Genomic DNA, 27,912 nt, shown 5'->3' with positions numbered 1-27,912 from the left:
AGGTTGGTGTGCACTGCTCCTGGGGGCGAGCAGTGATTCTGGGAGGTGGGCGTGCACTGCTCCTGGGGGGGATACCTGGGGGCGAGCAGTGATTCTGGGAGGTGGGCATGCACTGCTCCTGGGGGATACCGGGGGGCGAGCAGTGATTCTGGGAGGTGGGCATGCACTGCTCCTGGGGGATACCTGGGGGCCGAGCAGTGATTCTGGGAGGTTGGTTTGCACTGCTCCTGGGGGATACCTGGGGGCCGAGCAGTGATTCTGGGAGGTTGGCGTGCACTGCTCCTGGGGGATACCTGGGGGCCGAGCAGTGATTCTGGGAGGTGGGCATGCACTGCTCCTGGGGGATACCTGGGGGCGAGCAGTGATTCTGGGAGGTGGGCATGCACTGCTCCTGGGGGATACCGGGGGGCGAGCAGTGATTCTGGGAGGTGGGCATGCACTGCTCCTGGGGGATACCTGGGGGTCGAGCAGTGATTCTGGGAGGTGGGCGTGCACTGCTCCTGGGGGATACCTGGGGGCCGAACAGTGATTCTGGGAGGTGGGCGTGCACTGCTCCTGGGGGATACCTGGGGGCCGAGCACTGATTCTTGGAGGTTGGTGTGCACTGCTCCTGGGGGCGAGCAGTGATTCTGGGAGGTGGGCGTGCACTGCTCCTGGGGGGGATACCTGGGGGCGAGCAGTGATTCTGGGAGGTGGGCATGCACTGCTCCTGGGGGATACCGGGGGGCGAGCAGTGATTCTGGGAGGTGGGCATGCACTGCTCCTGGGGGATACCTGGGGGCCGAGCAGTGATTCTGGGAGGTTGGTTTGCACTGCTCCTGGGGGATACCTGGGGGCCGAGCAGTGATTCTGGGAGGTTGGCGTGCACTGCTCCTGGGGGATACCTGGGGGCCGAGCAGTGATTCTGGGAGGTGGGCATGCACTGCTCCTGGGGGATACCTGGGGGCGAGCAGTGATTCTGGGAGGTGGGCATGCACTGCTCCTGGGGGATACCTGGGGGCGAGCAGTGATTCTGGGAGGTGGGCGTGCACTGCTCCTGGGGGCAAGCAGTGATTCTGGGAGGTGGGCATGCACTGCTCCTAGGGGATACCTGGGCGCGCGCAGTGATTCTGGAAGGTGGGCGTGCACTGCTCCTGGGGGATACCTGGGGGCCGAGCAGTGATTCTGGGAGGTGGGCGTGCACTGCTCCTGGGGGCCAGCAGTGATTCTGGGAGGTGGGCGTGCACTGCTCCTGGGGGATACCGGGGGGCGAGCAGTGATTCTGGGAGGTGGGCATGCACTGCTCCTGGGGGATACCTGGGGGCCGAGCAGTGATTCTGGGAGGTTGGCGTGCACTGCTCCTGGGGGATACCTGGGGGCGAGCAGTGATTCTGGGAGGTGGGCGTGCACTGCTCCTGGGGGATACCTGGGGGCGAGCAGTGATTCTGGGAGGTGGGCATGCACTGCTCCTGGGGGATACCTGGGGGCGAGCAGTGATTCTGGGAGGTGGGCATGCACTGCTCCTGGGGGATACCTGGGGGCGAGCAGTGATTCTGGGAGGTGGGCATGCACTGCTCCTGGGGGATACCTGGGGGCGAGCAGTGATTCTGGGAGGTGGGCATGCACTGCTCCTGGGGGATACCTGGGGGCGAGCAGTGATTCTGGGAGGTGGGCATGCACTGCTCCTGGGGGATACCTGGGGGCGAGCAGTGATTCTGGGAGGTGGGCGTGCACTGCTCCTGGGGGATACCTGGGGGCCGAGCAGTGATTCTGGGAGGTTGGCGTGTACTGCTCCTGGGGGCGAGCAGTGATTCTGGGAGGTGGGCGTGCACTGCTCCTGGGGGATACCTGGGGGCCGAGCAGTGATTCTTGGAGGTTGGTGTGCACTGCTCCTGGGGGCCGAGCAGTGATTCTGGGGGGGATACCTGGGGGCGAGCAGTGATTCTGGGAGGTGGGCATGCATTGCTCCTGGGGGCCGAGCAGTGATTCTGGGAGGTTGGCGTGCACTGCTCCTGGGGGATACCTGGGGGCCGAGCAGTGATTCTGGGAGGTGGGCGTGCACTGCTCCTGGGGGATACCTGGGGGCCGAGCAGTGATTCTGGGAGGTGGGCGTGCACTGCTCCTGGGGGATACCTGGGGGCGAGCAGTGATTCTGGGAGGTGGGCGTGCACTGCTCCTGGGGGATACCTGGGGGCCGAGCGGTGATTCTGGGAGGTTGGCGTGCACTGCTCCTGGGGGATACCTGGGGGCCGAGCAGTGATTCTGGGAGGTGGGCGTGCACTGCTCCTGGGGGATACCTGGGGGCGAGCAGTGATTCTGGGAGGTTGGCGTGCACTGCTCCTGGGGGATACCTGGGGGCGAGCAGTGATTCTGGGAGGTTAGCGTGCACTGCTCCTGGGGGATACCTGGGGGCCGAGCAGTGATTCTGGGAGGTGGGCGTGCACTGCTCCTGGGGGATACCTGGGGGCCGAGCAGTGATTCCGGGAGGTTGGCATGCACTGCTCCTGGCGGATACCTGGGGGCGAGCAGTGATTCTGGGAGGTGGGCATGCACTGCTCCTGGGGGATACCTGGGGGCGAGCAGTGATTCTTGGAGGTGGGCGTGCACTGCTCCTGGGGGATACCTGGGGGCGAGCAGTGATTCTGGGGGATACTAGGTGGGCTTGCAGTGATTCTGGGGGATGCATTGGGGCTGTGCAGTGGTTCGTGGAGGTGGGGTGCAGGGCTCTTTGGTAATGCTGTGGACCGTGCAGTAGTCTTGGGTAATGCGGGGGGCCATGCAGTGGTCTTGGGTAATGTGGGGGGCTGTGCAGTGGTCTTGGGTAATGTGGGGGGCCGTGCACTGCTCCGGGGAGATGGGGTGCAGGGCCCCTGGGTAATGCGGGGGGCCATGCAGTGGTCTTGGGTAATGTGGGGGGCTGTGCAGTGGTCTTGGGTAATGTGGGGGGCCGTGCAGTGGTTCGGGGAGGTGGGGTGCAGGGCCCCTGGGTAATGCGGGGGACCGTGCAGTCGTCTGGTTTGCAGCTCTTGAGCTCACAGCCTTTCTCTTGCAGTCAGAGCTTGTCAACACTTTCCATCATTGAAGATTTTTTATCGAAGAGGCCGATGCCCGTCGCTCCGGGGAAGGAAAGTCAAGACAGGAACACCTGGGTCAGGAACATCAACTACTACAGTGAGTGCCGCCTGGCGCAGCGCCCCCGGCCTGTAATAATCTTTCTAACATGATGGGGTGTGCAATGACATCGCCAAGCATTAACGCTTCCCAGCAGAGATGGCCCCTGTCATTAACCCTTCCCAGCAGAGATGGCCCCTGTCATTAACCCTTCCCAGCAGAGATCGCCCCTGTCGTTAACCCTTCCCAGCAGAGATGGCCCGTCATTAACCCTTCCCAGCAGAGAGGGCTCCTGTCATTAACCCTTCCCAGCAGAGAGGGCCCCTGTCATTAACCCTTCCCAGCAGAGATGGATCCTGTCGTTAACCCTTCCCAGCAGAGAGGGCCCCTATCATTAACCCTTCCCAGCAGAGATGGATCCTGTCGTTAACCCTTCCCAGCAGAGATGGATCCTGTCATTAACCCTTCCCAGCAGAGATGGATCCTGTCATTAACCCTTCGCTCACACCCTGATAAGAGCAATAGAACATGACTTGGTTTAGCGTCCTCTGCTGACATCTAGTGGCCACTGCTGAAACTGCATCATAAAGTTTAGTGTGCTTTCATTTGATGCTTATTAGGGAAGGATCTGATTTGTCAGGAGACCTCCGACGTGACCTCTGTATTTTTTTAATTGCTTTCTACTCGTCTTCTCTTTTATCAGGGTTGGATGGAAGCACTTCGGCCTCAGAACGGGAGAGGTTAATAAATCAGTTTAACGATCCCGGTAATGAGAATGTCTGGCTGTTCCTGTTGTCCACCCGGTGAGTGGGGGAGGGGGCAGGCCTTGTCAGACAATGATGGATCTTTTTCCATCAGTCTGGAGCTGACAACAGCAGTTTTTTTCCAGTGCCGGCTGCCTGGGTGTCAACCTGATTGGCGCTAACCGAGTGGTTGTGTTTGATGCCTCGTGGAACCCGTGTCATGACGCCCAGGCCGTGTGCCGCGTCTACAGATATGGCCAGCGGAAACCTTGTCACATTTACCGCCTAGTGTCTGACTTCACCTTAGAGAGGAAGATATACGACCGGCAGATCACCAAGCAGGGCATGTCAGGTGAGTGTGCGGCTGACGGTGACTCCCCGCGTCCTGCGCCCGGGGAGGTAACGCCACCGTCTCTCTCCAGATCGTGTGGTCGATGACCTGAACCCAGATGTAAACTTCACCCGACGAGAAGTGGAGAATCTGCTGCATTTTGTGGAAGAGGAACCGGATCTGTCCCGTCAGCACCTGGATCCCGAGAAATTCAATGAGACTGTGCTGCAGAAAGCTTGTACGGCGTATCCTCAGCTGATCACCAAGGTGAGCCGCCCCTGGCACCGCCGCCCCGACCATGGGGGAGACTCGCGTCCTGCACCCCGGCCCATCGCCTGCAGTCATTCATAATGTCCGCGCATTGTTCCATCATCACCTTCGCTCTCGTCCTGCAGGATCCTTTCCAACACGAATCTCTTCTCCTGGATCGTAAGGAACAAAAACTGACTCTGGCTGAGAAGAAAGCGGCAAAGCGCAGCTATGAGGAGGAGAAGAGGGCATCTGTGCCCTACACCCGGCCATCCTATACCCAGTACTACCCGGCACCAGACCACAACCTGGCAAACATCCCAGCTTTCAGCCAGAGGAACTGGTGAGGGAGCAGGAGCCGACAAGACGCGCACGGTGCCTGTAGCTTAAGGAGCTCACTGTCTTTTTGTTTGATCCCAGGCGGCCATTGCTGAAGAGCGACGATCGGCCGGTGGCCAGTGTCCGACCTCTGCAGTCCACACCCATCCCCATGATGCCCCGGCACATTCCTGTCGGCCATGGTTCTGCCTCCGGCTCTGTCCCTTCCTTTAACTTCCCAGTGAACTACCTTCAGAGGGCGGGGGTCATTGTTCAGAAGGTGGTGACCACCACAGGTAGGTGCTGGAGCCAGCGGTCTCATGGGGTCACTGTGGTGGGCAGCTCAGATTGCTTTTATGCTGAGACCCTCCGTCCATATTCTGATGGTCTCTCTTGTAGATATTGTAATACCGGGAATGACGACATCCACGGACGTGCAGGCGCGAATCAGTGCGGGCGAGAGCATTCACGTTATCCGGGGAACAAAAGGTGAGGAGAGCCTGCTGACCATTAGTGACTTGCTAAGACGTCTTTGAAATTCCTCATTATTTAGAAGATCTCTGCTTGCTGTCAGCAGATTTCAGCATTTAGGACAGTAGTGAGATTTGTGATCACAGAGGATTCCTTACCGATAGATAACAATGTCTTAGTATTTATTGACAGCAAGCAGAGATCTTGGAAATAAGAAATGGAATCACAGCGTTATTAGAAAGTAGCAGAAGTCCTAATAACTCTGCGGTATCGCTCAGCTTTGTTATCCTCTTCATTGCAGGAACGTACATCCGTACCAGTGACGGGCGGATATTCGCCATCAGGTCAAGCAGCAAACAGAAAAGTTCTGAACTGCGGCGTTCGATGCAGTTAGGTAATACGCCGCCCTCTCATTCCTCAGCCCCAGTATTGCAGCCGATCTAACCTCCCTGACACCGAGGACTTACTTGTCTTGTCTCTGTTTCCATCTGCAGGTGCCCAGGGCCCGGGCCAAGGTCAGCCAATGCCCTATGTGAGTAATGGGCGTCACACGTCTAGCTCCCCTTCCCAGGACCGCGAGGAGCCATCACGGCCGCTCTCTCCGGACAGCCCGCAGATTCTGAGCGAGCTGCAGCAGTATGCACGTGCCGCGGGGCCACGCGGCTCACAGAGTGCCCCCCAGCTCCCGATCCCCAACATTCAGCCTCACGGTGTGATTCAGGTGCCCAAAATACAGTCCAGAAAGCGCAAAGAGCTGCCGGACCAGTCCAGCCAGTGGTCGTCCAGTAAGCGGCACCCCTTCAGCCAGCTGCCTTTCCCCGGTTTGGCAGGGTTTGGCGTCACTCCCTCCTCTCTGAATCACAGCTTATCGAGGGCAGCGAACTCTGTGTATATGGGGGCCGGCGGTGGTGCTCCCCACTTTCAGCTGCCCTCCTTGCTATCGGACCCACAGTTAGGTCTCCCGATGGTTCCTGACCCCCTACTGCCCCCCACCTCAGGCACCTCCTCAGCCTCCTCCAGTGTGCCCCCGTACCTTCTGCCCCCGTCCTTCTCTATGCCCTTCACACAGTCATTGCCCGCTCAGACACGAATGTTTGCCCCATTTCCATCTTCAATGCTGAACCGAGGTCTCTCCACTAACAGCGCGGCTTCGACCTTCCCTGGCTACCTCTCCTCCCAGCCCGGCTACCAACCTCCAGCTGCCGGAGCTGCTTCCCGCTCCCTTCCTCTGGGCGAGGGCGAGCTGGAGTCCAGCGAGGAGGATGGGAAAGACGATGACGTGGTGGAGGTACCAGGGCAGTGAGGACTCGGTGCCGATAGGCATTGGCAGAGGACTGTGCCTCCCCCCACTCCGCTGGATCTTCAGTTGTAGGGGGAACCGCTCCAGGGCCCTGACTAAGCGCTGCGGGGGCAACAAGCACAGAGTCATCATTCTTGTCATTCCACAGGGAAGGGGACAGGACGGGGGGCACCTCCCCCCTCCTCGGGACTAATGACCTACCTGATAAAATGAGTGTCGGTTGTCAGACTTCCAGAGAAACTCAACTTCCGAAACGCTTTCCTACATCGTCAGGATGGTCTGGGACGCCGTCCTGCACAGGGAGCGGCCATTGTAGTCAAACGTCCACCATCGTAGAGCGGCACTGAGCCGCCGTCAGTGAGGGAGGAGCGTGCGCCGATGTGGGGGGTTCGTACGGTCCGTGCGCAGACGCCCCGCTCGCCCGACGCTTTCCTGCGTGTAGTCAGTGACTCGTCGGATGTCGCAGGAAGTCGCCTCGAGAAGTTCTGCTGCATTAAGTTTAGTCACAGATTTGTCGGGCAGGGTGTAAAGCGCACCCCCAGCAGGGAGGGGGTTAATACGTTGCGGTTCGTCAGGTATTTTACTGTATTTCCTTTTAAATCTTATTTTTTTATTGTACGTTTTCCCTCGTCACCTGATATAAAGTACAGAGACCGACATCAGTTTTGGGCACAGTGTTAATATAGGAGGTGGGGTGAGGGGAAAGGGGTGGAAATCTGCCGCTCGCACACCCCCTGATTGCTGCGCCATTCCTGGGGGACAACTCCTCTGTCACGTCCACATTATACATGAAAGGGGCACAATGTACTGATCACGGGGGCCCGATCTCTAGACATCCCCCCTGGGCTCCACTGCTGCCATGTGCTCGGTGTGAAAGGGACAGCTAACCGCTCAGTCTCTAGCTAAGCCAGACCCCTGCGTCTGCGAATTGGCCGTGACCGAGGAGGCGGCTGGGTTAGCTGTGGAAATGCGCAGCTATCCTCACACAGCGCAGGTTACTATTATGGCCCCAAAAAGGAGAAGGATGATGGGAGATCACAGGACGGAGATGTCACTCGTCTGCTAGTGATGGAAACTAAATTGTCCCAACCTCTGGATTCTCCAGTCCAGAGTCAGAACCTCGTGCAGAAATCCTGGCACCTCCGGCCTCGGCTGCTGTCACTGAGGTCATTAATGGTCATCTGAGGAAGGTTCTGCTGCTGATTGTTCAAATCATCAGGATCCGCTGCCGGCAGCTTCCGTGTGACCACCGACCAATGACGTCCCTGATGGCAAGACCGGAGACGCTGCAGCCACAGGAGACAAGTCCGGAGACGCTGCAGCCACGGGAGACAAGTCCGGAGACGATGCAACCACAGGAGACAAGTCCGGAGACGCTGCAGCCACGGGAGACAAGTCCGGAGACGATGCAGCCACAGGAGACAAGTCCGGAGACGCTGCAGCCACGGGAGATAAGTTTGGAAATGCTACAGCCATGGGAGAGAAATCCAGAAATGCTGCAGCCACGGGAGAGAAATCCAGAAATGCTGCAGCTAGGGGTTCAGGTCTAGGCCACACTGGCGGCTCACAGTAGTGTGAGGAACATGTGGCTTGGACATGTCTAGGGACACTGGAGAAATGGACCCCACTGTTTCCACCAACAAATTAACATCGAGATGTTAGTGCACCTGAAATGAAGACAGGAGGGGTCCGGCTATTGAATATTGTGCCATGCACACGTCTCCTGGTATTTTGTGTAGACTCTGACGCCTCAAGCTCAATATATGACATATAATTTCACTTGCAGTACACAATAGATCAATCATGGATACACTGGTGCGGCCATTTTACAACACAACCAAAGGCTGCATATTCCTTGTACTTCCTGCATGGCCTAAACCTGCTCTCGTGACTGCAGCGTCTCAGGACTTGTCTCCTGTGGCTGCAGCATCACCGAACTTGTCTCCCGTGGCTGCAGCGTCTCCAGACTTGTCTCCCGTGGCTGCAGCGTCTCCGGACTTGTCTCCCGTGGCTGCAGCGTCTCCGGACTTGTCTCCCGTGGCTGCAGCGTCTCCGGACTTGTCTCCCGTGGCTGCAGCGTCTCCGGACTTGTTTCCCGTGGCTGCAGCGTCTCCGGACTTGTTTCCCGTGGCTGCAGCGTCTCTGGACTTGTCTCCCGTGGCTGCAGCGTCTCCGGACTTGTCTCCCGTGGCTACAGAGTCTCCAGACTTGTCTCCCGTGGCTGCAGCGTCTCCGCACTTATCTCCAGTGGCTGCAGCGTCACCGGACTTGTCTCCCGTGGCTGCAGAGTCTCCGGACTTGTCTCCTGCAGCAGCGTCTCCGGACATGTCTCCCGTGGCTGCAGTGTCTCCGGACCTGTCTCCCTTAGCTGCAACGTCTCTGGACATGTCTCCTGTGGCTGCAGTGCCGCCGGACTTGTCTCCCGTGGCTGCAGCTTCTCCGGACTTGTCGCCATCAAGCACGTCAGGGACGTCATTGGTCGGTGATTACACTGGAGCTGCCAGCAGCAGACTGAGGATTTCCTTCCTCAAGTGACTTAATAACCCCAGTGACAGCAGCCGAGGTCGGAGGTGCCGGGATTTCTGCACGAAGCTCAGACTCTGGACTGGAGAATCCAGAGGTTGTAAATATCGTTCCAATTTTTCCGTCATTTTTTGATCAGTTACGTCTGCGGTGATTTCATGTGTAATACTTTCAACTGGACAAATCCTGATTTCCTGTATGGCAGAGGTGCGGGGGATCCACACAGCAGCCGTGATCAGTGGCGGCAGCAGCGCGGAGCGGCCACGGGGATCAACCTCATATACAACCAAGTAATGGCTGAGCAGCAGCGAGGACTAGTCCTGACCGGTGAGGGGGACGTCCTGTGCCGAAAACCCTCCATAGTTACAGAACTCGATCCTGTCTTATGGTATTAAAGAAATGTTTAACTCTTTCCCATTCCCTTTCCAAATGTGACGGGTAGATTACTGACGATCAAATGGCTTTAAATTCCTAATAAAATCCTAAACCGAACTATACAAAAAGAATAAGATTCAGGGTTCAAATTCTGCGATATGGCGGTCCTGTCTGCGATATGGCGGTCCTGTCTGCGATATGGCGGTCCTGTCTGCGATATGGCGGTCCGGTCTGCGATACGCGGTCCTGTCTGCGATACGCGGTCCTGTCTGCGACATGGCGGTCCCATCTGTGATACGCGGTCCTGTCTGCGACATGGCGGTCCCATCTGTGATACGCGGTCCTGTCTGCGACATGGCGGTCCCATCTGTGATACGCGGTCCCATCTTTGATACGCGGTCCTGTCTGTGATACAGCGGTCCTGTCTGTGACACGGCGGTCCCATCTGTGACAGCGGTCCCGTTAGTGATATGGCGATCCTGTCTGTGATACGGCGGTCCTGTCTGTGATATGGCGGTCCCATCTGTGACAGCGGTCCTGTCTGTGATACGGCGGTCCTGTCTGACACGGCGGTCCCATCTGTGACAGCGGTCCTGTTAGTGATACGGCGGTCCCATCTGTGACAGCGGTCCTGTCTGTGATATGGCGGTCCTGTCTGTGACAGCGGTCCTGTCTGTGATATGGCGGTCCTGTCTGTGACAGCGGTCCTGTCTGTGATACGGCGGTCCTGTCTGTGACAGCGGTCCTGTCTGTGATATGGCGGTCCTGTCTGTGACAGCGGTCCTGTCTGTGATATGGCGGTCCTGTCTGTGACAGCGGTCCTGTCTGTGATATGGCGGTCCTGTCTGTGACAGCGGTCCTGTCTGTGATACGGCGGTCCTGTCTGTGACAGCGGTCCTGTCTGTGATATGGCGGTCCTGTCTGTGACAGCGGTCCTGTCTGTGACAGCGGTCCTGTCTGTGACAGCGATCCTGTCTGTGATATGGCGGTCCTGTCTGTGATATGGCGGTCCTGTCTGTGACAGCGGTCCTGTCTGTGACAGCGGTCCTGTCTGTGACAGCGATCCTGTCTGTGACAGCGGTCCTGTCTGTGATACGGCGGTCCTGTCTGTGATATGGCGGTCCTGTCTGTGACAGCGGTCCTGTCTGTGATATGGCGGTCCTGTCTGTGATACGGTGGTCCTGTCTGTGATACGGTGGTCCTGTCTGTGATACGGCGGTCCCATCTGTGACGGCGGTCCTGCCTGTGATACGGTGGTCCCATCTGTGACAGCGGTCCTGTTAGTGATACGGCGGTCCTGTCTGTGACAGCGGTCCTGTCTGTGACAGCGGTCCTGTCTGTGATATGGCGGTCCTGTCTGTGATATGGTGGTCCTGTCTGTGATACGGTGGTCCTGTCTGTGATACGGCGGTCCCATCTGTGACGGCGGTCCTGCCTGTGATACGGTGGTCCCATCTGTGACAGCGGTCCTGTTAGTGATACGGCGGTCCTGTCTGTGACAGCGGTCCTGTCTGCGATACGGCGGTCCTGTCTGTGACAGCGGTCCTGTCTGCGATACGGTGGTCCCATCTGTGACAGCGGTCCTGTTAGTGATACGGCGGTCCCATCTGTGACGGCGGTCCTGCCTGTGATACGGTGGTCCCATCTGTGACAGCGGTCCTGTTAGTGATACGGCGGTCCCATCTGTGACAGCGGTCCTGTCTGCGATACGGCGGTCCTGTCTGTGACAGCGGTCCTGTCTGTGAGAGCGGTCCCATCTGTGACAGCGGTCCTGTCTGCGATATGGCGGTCCCACGTGATCTATCTTTGGACAGACGGCAGTTAACCCCCGTACTGCCGCAGCTCTTAGAACACTAGTTAGGTAGACGCTCAGGATCTCCCGGTGATGTCCGGTCGTTTTATGACCTCTTGTTCCTCGACGTTGTAACATCTCTCACAAATTTGCCAAATACAACGTGTGCAGCGAACCTCGGCCAGGGACAGCGGAGAGGAGCCGGCACCTCCACCACCGGGACCTCGGCGCAGTGTCAGGACGGTCATTATACCGCCACTCACCTCTGTTTATAGATATCTATTTATTTCTTTCGTCTCGTGCCCCATTGTCATTTTTTTTAAACCATATATATAAGAAAAAAAAATAAATGGCCCAATTACTGGAGGCTCCATGTGCTGCGGTGACGACGCCTTTATCAATTCCTTTTTTGTAAAATAAATGTTAAATCTTGAAAAAAAAAAACAGAAACATCGTCTGTCAGTGATTCCTCTAATGCGGGAAGCAAATATATGCGTGTACAGCAAAGTGCTCAACTCCCAGCATGCAACTCACCAGAACACCGAGGAATGCTGGGAGATTACAGCTCCAAAGTATCAGAATGGTGAGTGCAGCTCTGGAGTATAATACAGGATGTAACTCAGGATCTGTAATGTAATGTATGTACACAGTGACTGCACCAGCAGAATAGTGAGTACAGCTCTGGAGTATAATACAGGAGGTAACTCAGGATCAGTAATGTAATGTATGTACACAGTGACTGCACCAGCAGAATAGTGAGTGCAGCTCTGGGGTATAATACATGATGTAACTCAGGATCAGTAATGTAATGTATGTACACAGTGACTGCACCAGCAGAATAGTGAGTGCAGCTCTGGAATATAATACAGGATGTAACTCAGGATCAGTAATGTATGTACACAGTGAGTGCACCAGCAGAATAGTGAGTGCAGCTCTGGAGTATAATACAGGAGGTAACTCAGGATCAGTAATGTAATGTATGTACACAGTGACTGCACCAGCAGAATAGTGAGTGCAGCTCTGGAGTATAATACAGGAGGTAACTCAGGATCAGTAATGTAATGTATGTACACAGTGACTGCACCAGCAGAATAGTGAGTGCAGCTCTGGAGTATAATACAGGATGTAACTCAGGATCAGTAATGTAATGTATGTACACAGTGACTGCACCAGCAGAATAGTGAGTGCAGCTCTGGAGTATAATACAGGAGGTAACTCAGGATCAGTAATGTAATGTATGTACACAGTGACTGCACCAGCAGAATAGTGAGTGCAGCTCTGGGGTATAATACATGATGTAACTCAGGATCAGTAATGTAATGTATGTACACAGTGACTGCACCAGCAGAATAGTGAGTGCAGCTCTGGAATATAATACAGGATGTAACTCAGGATCAGTAATGTATGTACACAGTGACTGCACCAGCAGAATAGTGAGTGCAGCTCTGGAGTATAATACAGGAGGTAACTCAGGATCAGTAATGTAATGTATGTACACAGTGACTGCACCAGCAGAATAGTGAGTGCAGCTCTGGGGTATAATACATGATGTAACTCAGGATCAGTAATGTAATGTATGTACACAGTGACTGCACCAGCAGAATAGTGAGTGCAGCTCTGGAATATAATACAGGATGTAACTCAGGATCAGTAATGTATGTACACAGTGACTGCACCAGCAGAATAGTGAGTGCAGCTCTGGAGTATAATACAGGAGGTAACTCAGGATCAGTAATGTAATGTATGTACACAGTGACTGCACCAGCAGAATAGTGAGTGCAGCTCTGGGGTATAATACAGGATGTAACTCAGGATCAGTAATGTAATGTATGTACACAGTGACTGCACCAGCAGAATAGTGAGTGCAGCTCTGGGGTATAATACAGGAATGTAACTCAGAATCAGTAATGTATGTACACAGTGACTGCACCAGCAGAATAGTGAGTGCAGCTCTGGGGTATAATACAGGATGTAACTCAGAATCAGTAATGTATGTACACAGTGACTGCACCAGCAGAATAGTGAGTGCAGCTCTGGGGTATAATACAGGAGGTAACTCAGGATCTGTAATGTAATGTATGTACACAGTGACTGCGCCAGCAGAATAGTGAGTGCAGCTCTGGGGTATAATACAGGATGTAACTCAGGATCAGTAATGTAATGTATGTACACAGTGACTGCGCCAGCAGAATAGTGAGTGCAGCTCTGGAGTATAATACAGGATGTAACTCAGGATCAGTAATGTAATGTATGTACACAGTGACTGCACCAGCAGAATAGTGAGTGCAGCTCTGGGGTATAATACAGGATGTAACTCAGGATAAGTAATGTAGTGTATGTACACAGTGACTGCACCAGCAGAATAGTGAGTGCAGCTCTGGGGTATAATGCAGGATGTAACTCAGGATCAGTAATGTACTGTATGTACACAGTGACTGCACCAGCAGAATAGTGAGTGCAGCTCTGGGGTATAATACTGGATGTAACTCAGGATCAGTAATGTAATGTATGTACACAGTGACTGCACCAGCAGAATAGTGAGTGCAGCTCTGGGGTGTAATACAGGATGTAACTCAGGATCAGTAATGTAATGTATGTACACAGTGACTGCACCAGCAGAATAGTGAGTGCAGCTCTGGAGTATAATACAGGATGTAACTCGGGATCAGTAATGTAATGTATGTACACAGTGACTGCACCGGCAGAATAGTGAGTGCAGCTCTGGAGTATGATACAGGATGTAACTCAGGATCAGTAATGTATGTACACAGTGACTGCACCAGCAGAATAGTGAGTGCAGCTCTGGGGTATAATACAGGAGGTAACACAGGATCAGTAATGTAATGTATGTACACAGTGACTGCACCAGCAGAATAGTGAGTGCAGCTCTGGAGTATGATACAGGATGTAACTCAGGATCAGTAATGTATGTACACAGTGACTGCACCAGCAGAATAGTGAGTGCAGCTCTGGGGTATAATACAGGATGTAACCCAGGATCAGTAATGTAATGTATGTACACAGTGACTGCACCAGCAGAATAGTGAGTGCAGCTCTGGAGTATAATACAGGATGTATCCTCGGAAAAGTAATGTAATGTATGTACACAGTGACTGCACCAGCAGAATAGTGAGTGCAGCTCTGGGGTATAATACAGGAGGTAACTCAGGATCAGTAATGTAATGTATGTACACAGTGACTGCACCAGCAGAATAGTGAGTGCAGCTCTGGGGTATAATACAGGATGTAACTCAGGATCAGTAATGTAACGTATGTACACAGTGACTGCACCAGCAGAATAGTGAGTGCAGCTCTGGGGTATAATACAGGATGTAACTCAGGATCAGTAATGTAACGTATGTACACAGTGACTGCATCAGCAGAATAGTGAGTGCAGCTCTGGGTTATAATACAGGAGGTAACTCAGGATCAGTAATGTAACGTATGTACACAGTGACTGCACCAGCAGAATAGTGAGTGCAGCTCTGGGGTATAATACAGGATGTAACTCAGGATCAGTAATGTAATGTATGTACACAGTGACTGCACCAGCAGAATAGTGAGTGCAGCTCTGGGGTATAATACAGGAGGTAACTCAGGATCAGTAATGTAATGTATGTACACAGTGACTGCCCCAGCAGAATAGTGAGTGCAGCTCTGGGGTATAATACAGGATGTAACCCAGGATCAGTAATGTAATGTATGTACACAGTGACTGCACCAGCAGAATAGTGAGTGCAGCTCTGGAGTATAATACAGGATGTAACTCAGGATCAGTAATGTATGTACACAGTGACTGCACCAGCAGAATAGTGAGTGCAGCTCTGGGGTATAATACAGGAGGTAACTCAGGATCAGTAATGTGATGTATGTACACAGTGACTGCACCAGCAGAATAGTGAGCGCATCTCTGGGGTATAATACAGGATGTAACTCAGGATCAGTAATGTAATGTATGTACACAGTGACTGCACCAGAAGAATAGTGAGTGCAGCTCTGGGGTATAATACAGGAGGTAACTCAGGATCAGTAATGTATGTGCACAGTGAGTGCACCAGCAGAATAGTGAGTGCAGCTCTGGGGTATAATACAGGAGGTAACTCAGGATCAGTAATGTGATGTATGTACACAGTGACTGCACCAGCAGAATAGTGAGCGCAGCTCTGGGGTATAATACAGGATGTAACTCAGGATCAGTAATGTAATGTATGTACACAGTGACTGCACCAGCAGAATAGTGAGTGCAGCTCTGGGGTATAATACAGGAGGTAACTCAGGATCAGTAATGTGATGTATGTACACAGTGACTGCACCAGCAGAATAGTGAGTGCAGCTCTGGGGTATAATACAGGATGTAACTCAGGATCAGTAATGTGATGTATGTACACAGTGACTGCACCAGCAGAATAGTGAGTGCAGCTCTGGGGTATAATACAGGAGGTAACTCAGGATCAGTAATGTAATGTATGTACACAGTGACTGCACCAGCAGAATAGTGAGTGCAGCTCTGGGGTATAATACAGGATGTAACTCCGGATCAGTAATGTAATGTATGTACACAGTGACTGCACCAGCAGAATAGTGAGTGCAGCTCTGAAGTATAGTACAGGATGTAACTCAGGATCAGTAATGTAATGTATGTACACAGTGACTTCACCAGCAGAATAGTGAGTGCAGCTCTGGAGTATAATACAGGATGTAACTCAGGATCAGTAATGTAATGTATGTACACAGTGACTGCACCAGCAGAATAGTGAGTGCAGCTCTGGGGTATAATACAGGATGTAACTCAGGATCAGTAATGTAATGTATGTACACAGTGACTGCACCAGCAGAATAGTGAGCGCAGCTCTGGGGTATAATACAGGATATAACTCAGGATCAGTAATGTAATGTATGTACACAGTGACTGCACCAGCAGAATAGTGAGTGCAGCTCTGGGGTATAATACAGGATGTAACTCAGGATCAGTAATGTAATGTATGTACACAGTGACTGCACCAGCAGAATAGTGAGTGCAGCTCTGGGGTATAATACAGGATGTAACTCAGGATCAGTAATGTAATGTATGTACACAGTGACTGCACCAGCAGAATAGTGAGTGCAGCTCTGGGGTATAATACAGGATGTAACTCAGGATCAGTAATGTATGTACACAGTGACTGCACCAGCAGAATAGTGAGTGCAGCTCTGGAGTATAATACAGGATGTAACTCAGGATCAGTAATGTATGTACACAGTGTGTGCACCAGCAGAATAGTGAGTGCAGCTCTGGGGTATACTTCTGGCACCTTCTAGTGTTCCATCTCACGGACCTCTGCTCTGACATTAGTAGTTGGGGGATGGACTGTTTCCATGACAACCCTGCTGCAGTGCTGACATGAAATTCATAAAGTGAGGCAGTCAAGCAGCGATTCCTAATTTCAACCAATCACATTGAAGACGCTGAATGCTGATTGGTCGATATTCCTAGTTCTGAAGATGAGCTCTGAGGCGTCTGAAAAGGCGGGAATGACCTAGAAATGAATAACCGCCCGCCAGTCACAATATGGCGGACGACATTTAATCGGATTCTCCATTCGAAACATGTCCGACAACTGCCTTTGCATTAGCGTCACCATTGGACTGCACTACCCAGAGTCCTGTGCGCGTTAGGGGTGGGATTGTTTGTAGAGGGACAGACAAGGCTCGTACACGGTGACGTAAGAACCGTGCGACACAAGAGCTGAGAACGTGAGGCACAGCGGCCGAGAGGTGAGAGACCGACACACCGGGGAACAGCGGAGACACTGGACATAACGGAACCGGGGGAGGAGAAGAGACTGACGGGAGAGGAGGAGAAGGAGAGACTGAGGGCAGAGGAGGAGAAGAGACTGACGGGAGAGGAGGAGAAGGAGAGACTGAGGGCAGAGGAGGAGAAGAGACTGACGGGAGAGGAGGAGAAGGAGAGACTGAGGGCAGAGGAGGAGAACAGACTGACGGGAGAGGAGGAGAAGAGACTGACGGGAGAGGAGACTGACAGGAGAAGAGACTGACAGGAGAGGAGGAGAAGAGACTGACGGGAGAGGAGACTGACGGGAGAGGAGGAGAAGAGACTGACGGGAGAGGAGGAGAAGAGACTGACGGGAGAGGAGGAGAAGAGACTGAGGGGAGAGGAGGAGAAGAGACTGACAGGAGAGGAGGAGAAGAGACTGACAGGAGAGGAGGAGAAGAGACTGAGGGGAGAAGAGACTGACGGGAGAGGAGGAGAAGAGACTGACGGGAGAGGAGGAGAAGAGACTGACGGGAGAGGAGAAGAAGAGACTGAGGGGAGAAGAGACTGACGGGAGAGGAGGAAAGAGACTGGCAGGAGAGGAGGAGAAGAGACTGAGGGGAGAAGAGACTGACGGGAGAGGGGGAGAAGAGACTGACGGGAGAGGAGGAGAAGAGACTGACGGGAGAGGAGGAGAAGAGACTGACGGGAGAGGAGGAGAAGAGACTGACGGGAGAGGAGGAGAAGAGACTGACGGGAGAGGAGGAGAAGAGACTGACGGGAGAGGAGGAGAAGAGACTGACGGGAGAGGAGGAGAAGAGACTGACGGGAGAGGAGGAGAAGAGACTGACGGGAGAGGAGGAGAAGAGACTGACGGGAGAGGAGGAGAAGAGACTGACGGGAGAGGAGGAGAAGAGACTGACGGGAGAGGAGGAGAAGAGACTGACGGGAGAGGAGGAGAAGAGACTGACGGGAGAGGAGGAGAAGAGACTGACGGGAGAGGAGGAGAAGAGACTGACGGGAGAGGAGGAGAAGAGACTGACGGGAGAGGAGGAGAAGAGACTGACGGGAGAGGAGGAGAAGAGACTGACGGGAGAGGAGGAGAAGAGACTGACGGGAGAGGAGGAGAAGAGACTGACGGGAGAGGAGGAGAAGAGACTGACGGGAGAGGAGGAGAAGAGACTGACGGGAGAGGAGGAGAAGAGACTGACGGGAGAGGAGGAGAAGAGACTGACGGGAGAGGAGGAGAAGAGACTGACGGGAGAGGAGGAGAAGAGACTGACGGGAGAGGAGGAGAAGAGACTGACGGGAGAGGAGGAGAAGAGACTGACGGGAGAGGAGGAGAAGAGACTGACGGGAGAGGAGGAGAAGAGACTGACGGGAGAGGAGGAGAAGAGACTGACGGGAGAGGAGGAGAAGAGACTGACGGGAGAGGAGGAGAAGAGACTGACGGGAGAGGAGGAGAAGAGACTGACGGGAGAGGAGGAGAAGAGACTGACGGGAGAGGAGGAGAAGAGACTGACGGGAGAGGAGGAGAAGAGACTGACGGGAGAGGAGGAGAAGAGACTGACGGGAGAGGAGGAGAAGAGACTGACGGGAGAGGAGGAGAAGAGACTGACGGGAGAGGAGGAGAAGAGACTGACGGGAGAGGAGGAGAAGAGACTGACGGGAGAGGAGGAGAAGAGACTGACGGGAGAGGAGGAGAAGAGACTGACGGGAGAGGAGGAGAAGAGACTGACGGGAGAGGAGGAGAAGAGACTGACGGGAGAGGAGGAGAAGAGACTGACGGGAGAGGAGGAGAAGAGACTGACGGGAGAGGAGGAGAAGAGACTGACGGGAGAGGAGGAGAAGAGACTGACGGGAGAGGAGGAGAAGAGACTGACGGGAGAGGAGGAGAAGAGACTGACGGGAGAGGAGGAGAAGAGACTGACGGGAGAGGAGGAGAAGAGACTGACGGGAGAGGAGGAGAAGAGACTGACGGGAGAGGAGGAGAAGAGACTGACGGGAGAGGAGGAGAAGAGACTGACGGGAGAGGAGGAGAAGAGACTGACGGGAGAGGAGGAGAAGGAGAGACTGACGGGAGAGGAGGAGAAGGAGAGACTGACGGGAGAGGAGGAGAAGGAGAGACTGACGGGAGAGGAGGAGAAGGAGAGACTGACGGGAGAGGAGGAGAAGATACTGACTGGAGAGGAGGAGAGGAGACTGACGGGAGAGGAGGAGAAGAGACTGACGGGAGAGGAGGAGAAGAGACTGACGGGAGAGGAGGAGAAGAGACTGACGGGAGAGGAGGAGAAGAGACTGACGGGAGAGGAGGAGAAGAGACTGACGGGAGAGGAGGAGAAGAGACTGACGGGAGAGGAGGAGAAGAGACTGACGGGAGAGGAGGAGAAGAGACTGACGGGAGAGGAGGAGAAGGAGAGACTGACGGGAGAGGAGGAGAAGGAGAGACTGACGGGAGAGGAGGAGAAGGAGAGACTGACGGGAGAGGAGGAGAAGGAGAGACTGACGGGAGAGGAGGAGAAGGAGAGACTGACGGGAGAGGAGGAGAAGAGACTGACTGGAGAGGAGGAGAGGAGACTGACGGGAGAGGAGACTGACGGGAGAGGAGACTGACAGGAGAAGAGACTGACGGGAGAGGAGGAGAAGAGACTGACGGGAGAGGAGGAGAAGAGACTGACGGGAGAAGAGACTGAGGGGAGAGGAGACTGACTGGAGAGGAGGAGAAGGAGAGACTGACGGGAGAGGAGGAGAAGGAGAGACTGACGGGAGAGGAGGAGAAGATACTGACTGGAGAGGAGGAGAAGAGACTGACGGGAGAGGAGGAGAAGAGACTGACGGGAGAGGAGACTGACAGGAGAAGAGACTGACGGGAGAGGAGGAGAAGAGACTGACGGGAGAGGAGACTGACAGGAGAAGAGACTGACGGGAGAGGAGGAGAAGAGACTGACGGGAGAGGAGGAGAAGAGACTGACGGGAGAGGAGGAGAAGAGACTGACGGGAGAGGAGGAGAAGAGACTGAGGGGAGAGGAGACTGAGGGGAGAGGAGACTGAGGGGAGAGGAGACTGAGGGGAGAGGAGACTGAGGGGAGAGGAGACTGAGGGGAGAGGAGACTGAGGGGAGAGGAGACTGAGGGGAGAGGGGGAGAAGAGACTGACGGGAGACGAGGAGAAGAGACTGAGGGGAGAAGAGACTGACGGGAGAGGAGGAGAAGAGACTGACGGGAGAGGAGACTGACGGGAGAGGAGGAGAAGAGACTGACGGGAGAGGAGGAGAAGAGACTGACGGGAGAGGAGACTGACGGGAGAGGAGGAGAAGAGACTGACGGGAGAGGAGAAGGAGAGACTGACGGGAGAGGAGGAGAAGAGACTGAGGGGAGAGGAGGAGAAGAGACTGACGGGAGAAGAGACTGACGGGAGAGGGGGAGAAGAGACTGACGGGAGAGGAGGAGAAGAGACTGACGGGAGAGGAGACTGACGGGAGAGGAGGAGAAGAGACTGACGGGAGAGGAGAAGGAGAGACTGACGGGAGAGGAGACTGACGGGAGAGGAGGAGAAGAGACTGACGGGAGAGGAGGAGAAGAGACTGACGGGAGAGGAGACTGACGGGAGAGGAGGAGAAGAGACTGACGGGAGAGGAGAAGGAGAGACTGACGGGAGAGGAGGAGAAGAGACTGAGGGGAGAGGAGGAGAAGAGACTGACGGGAGAAGAGACTGACGGGAGAGGGGGAGAAGAGACTGACAGGAGAGGAGGAGAAGAGACTGAGGGGAGAAGAGACTGACGGGAGAGGGGGAGAAGAGACTGAGGGGAGAGGAGGAGAAGAGACTGAGGGGAGAGGAGGAGAAGAGACTGATGGGAGAGGAGGAGGAGAAGAGACTGAGGGGAGAGGAGGAGAAGAGACTGATGGGAGAGGAGGAGGAGAAGAGACTGAGGGGAGAGGAGGAGAAGAGACTGAGGGGAGAGGAGGAGAAGAGACTGAGGGGAGAAGAGACTGACGGGAGAGGGGGAGAAGAGACTGAGGGGAGAAGAGACTGACGGGAGAGGAGGAGAAGAGACTGACGGGAGAGGAGACTGACGGGAGAGGGGGAGAAGAGACTGACGGGAGAGGAGGAGAAGAGACTGACGGGAGACGAGGAGAAGAGACTGAGGGGAGAAGAGACTGACGGGAGAGGAGGAGAAGAGACTGACGGGAGAGGAGACTGACGGGAGAGGAGGAGAAGAGACTGACGGGAGAAGAGACTGACGGGAGAGGAGGAGAAGAGACTGAGGGGAGAGGAGGAGAAGAGACTGATGGGAGAGGAGGAGAAGAGACTGAGGGGAGAGGAGGAGAAGAGACTGATGGGAGAGGAGGAGGAGAAGAGACTGAGGGGAGAGGAGGAGAAGAGACTGAGGGGAGAGGAGGAGAAGAGACTGAGGGGAGAAGAGACTGACGGGAGAGGGGGAGAAGAGACTGAGGGGAGAAGAGACTGACGGGAGAGGAGGAGAAGAGACTGACGGGAGAGGAGACTGACGGGAGAGGGGGAGAAGAGACTGACGGGAGAGGAGGAGAAGAGACTGACGGGAGACGAGGAGAAGAGACTGAGGGGAGAAGAGACTGACGGGAGAGGAGGAGAAGAGACTGACGGGAGAGGAGACTGACGGGAGAGGAGGAGAAGAGACTGACGGGAGAAGAGACTGACGGGAGAGGAGGAGAAGAGACTGACGGGAGAGGAGACTGACGGGAGAGGAGGAGAAGAGACTGACGGGAGAGGAGACTGACGGGAGAGGAGGAGAAGAGACTGACGGGAGAGGAGAAGGAGAGACTGACGGGAGAGGAGGAGAAGAGACTGAGGGGAGAGGAGGAGAAGAGACTGACAGGAGAGGAGGAGAAGAGACTGAGGGGAGAAGAGACTGACGGGAGAGGGGGAGAAGAGACTGACGGGAGAGGAGGAGAAGAGACTGAGGGGAGAAGAGACTGACGGGAGAGGAGGAGAAGAGACTGACGGGAGAGGAGAAGAAGAGACTGAGGGGAGAAGAGACTGACGGGAGAGGAGGAAAGAGACTGGCAGGAGAGGAGGAGAAGAGACTGAGGGGAGAAGAGACTGACGGGAGAGGGGGAGAAGAGACTGACGGGAGAGGAGGAGAAGAGACTGACGGGAGAGGAGGAGAAGAGACTGACGGGAGAGGAGGAGAAGAGACTGACGGGAGAGGAGGAGAAGAGACTGACGGGAGAGGAGGAGAAGAGACTGACGGGAGAGGAGGAGAAGAGACTGACGGGAGAGGAGGAGAAGAGACTGACGGGAGAGGAGGAGAAGAGACTGACGGGAGAGGAGGAGAAGAGACTGACGGGAGAGGAGGAGAAGAGACTGACGGGAGAGGAGGAGAAGAGACTGACGGGAGAGGAGGAGAAGAGACTGACGGGAGAGGAGGAGAAGAGACTGACGGGAGAGGAGGAGAAGAGACTGACGGGAGAGGAGGAGAAGAGACTGACGGGAGAGGAGGAGAAGAGACTGACGGGAGAGGAGGAGAAGAGACTGACGGGAGAGGAGGAGAAGAGACTGACGGGAGAGGAGGAGAAGAGACTGACGGGAGAGGAGGAGAAGAGACTGACGGGAGAGGAGGAGAAGAGACTGACGGGAGAGGAGGAGAAGAGACTGACGGGAGAGGAGGAGAAGAGACTGACGGGAGAGGAGGAGAAGAGACTGACGGGAGAGGAGGAGAAGAGACTGACGGGAGAGGAGGAGAAGAGACTGACGGGAGAGGAGGAGAAGAGACTGACGGGAGAGGAGGAGAAGAGACTGACGGGAGAGGAGGAGAAGAGACTGACGGGAGAGGAGAAGAGACTGACGGGAGAGGAGGAGAAGAGACTGACGGGAGAGGAGGAGAAGAGACTGACGGGAGAGGAGGAGAAGAGACTGACGGGAGAGGAGGAGAAGAGACTGACGGGAGAGGAGGAGAAGAGACTGACGGGAGAGGAGGAGAAGAGACTGACGGGAGAGGAGGAGAAGAGACTGACGGGAGAGGAGGAGAAGAGACTGACGGGAGAGGAGGAGAAGAGACTGACGGGAGAGGAGGAGAAGAGACTGACGGGAGAGGAGGAGAAGAGACTGACGGGAGAGGAGGAGAAGAGACTGACGGGAGAGGAGGAGAAGAGACTGACGGGAGAGGAGGAGAAGAGACTGACGGGAGAGGAGGAGAAGAGACTGACGGGAGAGGAGGAGAAGAGACTGACGGGAGAGGAGGAGAAGAGACTGACGGGAGAGGAGGAGAAGAGACTGACGGGAGAGGAGGAGAAGAGACTGACGGGAGAGGAGGAGAAGAGACTGACGGGAGAGGAGGCTGACGGGAGAGGAGACTGACGGGAGAGGAGACTGACGGGAGAGGAGACTGACGGGAGAGGAGACTGACGGGAGAGGAGACTGACGGGAGAGGGGGAGAAGAGACTGAGGGGAGAAGAGACTGAGGGGAGAAGAGACTGACGGGAGAGGAGGAGAAGAGACTGACGGGAGAGGAGAAGAAGAGACTGAGGGGAGAAGAGACTGACGGGAGAGGAGGAAAGAGACTGACGGGAGAGGAGGAGAAGAGACTGAGGGGAGAAGAGACTGACGGGAGAGGGGGAGAAGAGACTGACGGGAGAGGAGGAGAAGAGACTGACGGGAGAGGAGGAGAAGAGACTGACGGGAGAGGAGGAGAAGAGACTGACGGGAGAGGAGGAGAAGAGACTGACGGGAGAGGAGGAGAAGAGACTGACGGGAGAGGAGGAGAAGAGACTGACGGGAGAGGAGGAGAAGAGACTGAGGGGAGAGGAGGAGAAGAGACTGAGGGGAGAGGAGGAGAAGAGACTGACGGGAGAGGAGGAGAAGAGACTGACGGGAGAGGAGGAGAAGAGACTGACGGGAGAGGAGGAGAAGAGACTGACGGGAGAGGAGGAGAAGAGACTGACGGGAGAGGAGGAGAAGAGACTGACGGGAGAGGAGGAGAAGAGACTGACGGGAGAGGAGGAGAAGAGACTGACGGGAGAGGAGGAGAAGAGACTGACGGGAGAGGAGACTGACGGGAGAGGAGACTGACGGGAGAGGAGACTGACGGGAGAGGAGACTGACGGGAGAGGAGACTGACGGGAGAGGAGACTGACGGGAGAGGAGACTGACGGGAGAGGAGACTGACGGGAGAGGAGACTGACGGGAGAGGAGACTGACGGGAGAGGAGACTGACGGGAGAGGAGACTGACGGGAGAAGAGACTGACGGGAGAAGAGACTGACGGGAGAAGAGACTGACGGGAGAAGAGACTGACGGGAGAAGAGACTGACGGGAGAGGAGGAGAAGAGACTGACGGGAGAAGAGACTGACGGGAGAGGAGGAGGAAAGACTGACGGGAGAAGAGACTGACGGGAGAGGAGGAGAAGAGACTGACGGGAGAAGAGACTGACGGGAGAGGAGGAGAAGAGACTGACGGGAGAGGAGGAGAAGAGACTGACGGGAGAGGAGACTGACGGGAGAGGAGACTGACGGGAGAGGAGACTGACGGGAGAGGAGACTGACGGGAGAGGAGACTGACGGGAGAGGAGACTGACGGGAGAGGAGACTGACGGGAGAGGAGACTGACGGGAGAGGAGACTGACGGGAGAGGAGACTGACGGGAGAGGAGACTGACGGGAGAGGAGACTGACGGGAGAGGAGGAGAAGAGACTGACGGGAGAAGAGACTGACGGGAGAAGAGACTGACGGGAGAAGAGGAGAAGAGACTGAGGGGAGAGGAGGAGAAGAGACTGATGGGAGAGGAGAAGAGACTGACGGGAGAGGAGGAAAAGAGGCTGAGGGGAGAGGAGGAGAAGAGACTGAGGGGAGAGGAGGAGAAGAGACTGACGGGAGAGGAGGAGAAGAGACTGACGGGAGAGGAGGAGAAGAGACTGACGGGAGAGGAGGAGAAGAGACTGACGGGAGAGGAGGAGAAGAGACTGAGGGGAGAAGAGACTGAGGGGAGAAGAGACTGAGGGGAGAAGAGACTGAGGGGAGAAGAGACTGAGGGGAGAAGAGACTGAGGGGAGAAGAGACTGAGGGGAGAAGAGACTGAGGGGAGAAGAGACTGAGGGGAGAAGAGACTGAGGGGAGAAGAGACTGAGGGGAGAGGAGGAGAAGAGACTGAGGGGAGAGGAGGAGAAGAGACTGAGGGGAGAGGAGGAGAAGAGACTGAGGGGAGAGGAGGAGAAGAGACTGAGGGGAGAGGAGGAGAAGAGACTGAGGGGAGAGGAGGAGAAGAGACTGAGGGGAGAGGAGGAGAAGAGTCTGAGGGGAGAGGAGGAGAAGAGACTGAGGGGAGAGGAGGAGAAGAGACTGAGGGGAGAGGAGGAGAAGAGACTGAGGGGAGAAGAGACTGAGGGGAGAAGAGACTGAGGGGAGAAGAGACTGAGGGGAGAAGAGACTGAGGGGAGAAGAGACTGAGGGGAGAAGAGACTGAGGGGAGAAGAGACTGAGGGGAGAAGAGACTGAGGGGAGAAGAGACTGAGGGGAGAAGAGACTGAGGGGAGAAGAGACTGAGGGGAGAAGAGACTGAGGGGAGAAGAGACTGAGGGGAGAAGAGACTGAGGGGAGAAGAGACTGAGGGGAGAAGAGACTGACGGGAGAGGAGGAGAAGAGACTGACGGGAGAAGAGACTGACGGGAGAAGAGACTGACGGGAGAAGAGACTGACGGGAGAAGAGACTGACGGGAGAGGAGGAGAAGAGACTGACGGGAGAGGAGGAGAAGAGACTGACGGGAGAGGAGGAGAAGAGACTGAGGGGAGAGGAGCAGAAGAGACTGACGGGAGAGGAGGAGAAGAGACTGACGGGGGAGGAGGAGAAGAGACTGACGGGAGAAGAGACTGAGGGGAGAGGAGACTGACGGGAGAAGAGAAGAGACTGACGGGAGAGGAGAAGAGACTGACGGGAGAGGAGAAGAGACTGACGGGAGAGGAGAAGAGACTGACGGGAGAGGAGAAGAGACTGACGGGAGAGGAGGAGAAGAGACTGAGGGGAGAGGAGGAGAGACTGAGGGGAGAGGAGGAGAAGAGACTGACGGGAGAGGAGGAGAGACTGAGAGGAGATGGAGTGTGATAATCCAGGAGAGCCGGGTTCTCGGGTCACAATGGGGAGATGTCACAATCAGGTGACCGTTCACCTTGGTGACACTACAGGAAGCAAAGAGGAGGATGTTGGGTGTTGTAGTTGCCGCCAGTGACAGCCTCCAGACAGTGAGCAGCGGGTGAGAGAATGCTGTGAAGTCAGAGACACTTTGATTTTCCAGCCGATCTGGAACTACAGCTCCCAGCACGATCATAGTTGATGCGGAGTTGAGATGGAACGAGTGTTTGGGTCATACCATTTCCATAGTTTGGCCGGGGTTGTTTAGAGAGACATTTATAAATATAGATGTCCAGTGGGAGTGGTGTCACCTGGTGGATGTCCGGGTTCAGAGGTCGCTCACTGACAGCTGCTCCAGTCCCCGGCTCCTCATGTTAGGATGCAGGAAACGACAGGAATTGTCACATCGGGATCAGCGCGGCGTCATCCAGCGCCACAACATGAGCGCTGCAAAATGCGAGAAACGAGGCTGCGCTGATACATGTAATCTATTACTCCCTGTTATCAGCCATTATTAGGGAGGTGACTATTATGTCTTCGGGTCAGTTCTCTGGTTTCTGTGAATTTCTCCCCGTTACCTCTACTTTACAGTCATGGCGTCCACGGGGAATCACGTTGACTCCAAGTCTGAGCTGACCTCGCTGTTGGAGCAGTGGGAGACGGGGCACGGCAGCGGGCAGGACATGGTGGCCATATTGACCAGGTGAGGAGTCGCTGATGAGGAGCCGGCGCTGGGGGCGACCTGTTACTGAGTTTTTCCATATTTCTCTTCTAGGATGTCAGAACTGATCGAGAAGGAGACAGAGGAATATCGTAAGGGCGACCCCGACCCCTTTGACGACAGACACCCAGGTCAGTGTAGGTCTGGGAAGATCACTGAGTAATGGACAGCGGTAAATCTTCCTGAAGTAGATTTAGATGGCGGATCCGCCTGTTCCGCAGAAGTCTGTGGGATTCTTTGCGTGCGGCGTTTATTCTTTTTGTGTAATATTACTGCTCTGTATTTTCCAGGCCGCGCGAACCCTGAATGCATGCTGGGCCACCTCCTGCGGATTCTCTTCAAGAACGACGACTTCATGAATGCGGTGAGTCCGTCTGTTCTCCTCCACGTGATTGCTCTTTCTTGTGGTGTTCCCCTTTATGAAATCGTGTCTAATTTCCCACCAGCTGGTTAATGCCTATGTCATGACAAGCCGCGAGCCTCCGCTCAACACGTCCGCCTGCCGACTATTGCTGGACATAATGCCGGGGCTGGAGACCGCTGTGGTGTTCCAGGAGAAGGTTTGTGCTTTCTCCCCAATGACAGAGGGTTTTTCTTCTCTGCTTTAGCCTTTTTTATAACCTCCCCAGTGTTTACTGCTGGAGATGATGCCCCCATCGTTGTATTGGGGGATTTATGTCTGGAAGTTGACTACAGAATCTGTGTTCCATTATTAGGAAGGGATTGTGGAAAACCTTTTTAAATGGGCACGAGAAGCTGAGCAGCCCCTTCGCACATACGCTATCGGACTACTGGGGGGAGCCATGGAGAATCAAGATATCGCTGCAAATTATCGTGATGAGAACTCACAGATGGTAAGATGAGCCCGGTGTACAGAGGGACTGAGAGCGTTTGCACATTCAATACAGTCACTGTGCACCCTGTGTTATACTCCAGAGCTGCACTCACTATTCTGCTGGTGCAGCCACTGTGTACATACATTACATTACTGATCCTGAGTTACATCCTGTATTATACCCCAGAGCTGCACTCACTATTCTGCTGGTGCAGTCACTGTGTACATACATTAGATTACTGATCGTGAGTTACATCCTGTTTTATACCCCAGAGCTGCACTCACTATTCTGCTGGTGCAGTCACTGTGTACA

The 27,912-nt window shown here is 54.9% G+C and overlaps 2 protein-coding genes across 5 annotated transcripts in view; both read left to right on the top strand.

The window, feature by feature from the left end:
- The window catches only part of RAD54L2 (RAD54 like 2), a 35,559-nt gene extending 28,398 nt beyond the window's left edge, over positions 1 to 7,161 (top strand). The window contains exons 14-22 of the mRNA XM_077277051.1: positions 3,032 to 3,150; positions 3,794 to 3,893; positions 3,980 to 4,185; positions 4,256 to 4,431; positions 4,560 to 4,756; positions 4,834 to 5,027; positions 5,131 to 5,220; positions 5,504 to 5,596; positions 5,697 to 7,161. Of these exons, the coding sequence (XP_077133166.1) occupies positions 3,032 to 3,150; positions 3,794 to 3,893; positions 3,980 to 4,185; positions 4,256 to 4,431; positions 4,560 to 4,756; positions 4,834 to 5,027; positions 5,131 to 5,220; positions 5,504 to 5,596; positions 5,697 to 6,505 (1,984 nt within the window). The 3' untranslated portion in view covers positions 6,506 to 7,161. The remainder of the gene's footprint in view (positions 1 to 3,031; positions 3,151 to 3,793; positions 3,894 to 3,979; positions 4,186 to 4,255; positions 4,432 to 4,559; positions 4,757 to 4,833; positions 5,028 to 5,130; positions 5,221 to 5,503; positions 5,597 to 5,696) is intronic.
- A 9,543-nt stretch (positions 7,162 to 16,704) lies between these two features.
- DCAF1 (DDB1 and CUL4 associated factor 1) overlaps positions 16,705 to 27,912 on the top strand; it is a 28,974-nt gene continuing 17,766 nt past the window's right edge. The window contains exons 1-6 of one of the 4 annotated variants that reach the window (XM_077277047.1): positions 16,705 to 16,946; positions 26,635 to 26,746; positions 26,819 to 26,895; positions 27,055 to 27,128; positions 27,211 to 27,324; positions 27,481 to 27,618. In XM_077277047.1, the coding sequence (XP_077133162.1) occupies positions 26,637 to 26,746; positions 26,819 to 26,895; positions 27,055 to 27,128; positions 27,211 to 27,324; positions 27,481 to 27,618 (513 nt within the window). In that variant the 5' untranslated portion in view covers positions 16,705 to 16,946; positions 26,635 to 26,636. Of the gene's footprint in view, positions 16,947 to 25,979; positions 26,165 to 26,191; positions 26,527 to 26,634; positions 26,747 to 26,818; positions 26,896 to 27,054; positions 27,129 to 27,210; positions 27,325 to 27,480; positions 27,619 to 27,912 lie in introns of those variants that run through there. The other 3 variants (XM_077277048.1, XM_077277046.1, XM_077277049.1) reach the window with 3 other exon arrangements.

This window comes from Ranitomeya variabilis, chromosome 8 (genome assembly GCF_051348905.1).
Source record: "Ranitomeya variabilis isolate aRanVar5 chromosome 8, aRanVar5.hap1, whole genome shotgun sequence".
Classification (NCBI taxonomy): Eukaryota; Metazoa; Chordata; class Amphibia; order Anura; family Dendrobatidae; genus Ranitomeya; species Ranitomeya variabilis.
The sequence above is the reverse complement of the archived record's forward strand: the minus strand, read 5'-3'. Positions and strand labels throughout refer to the sequence as shown.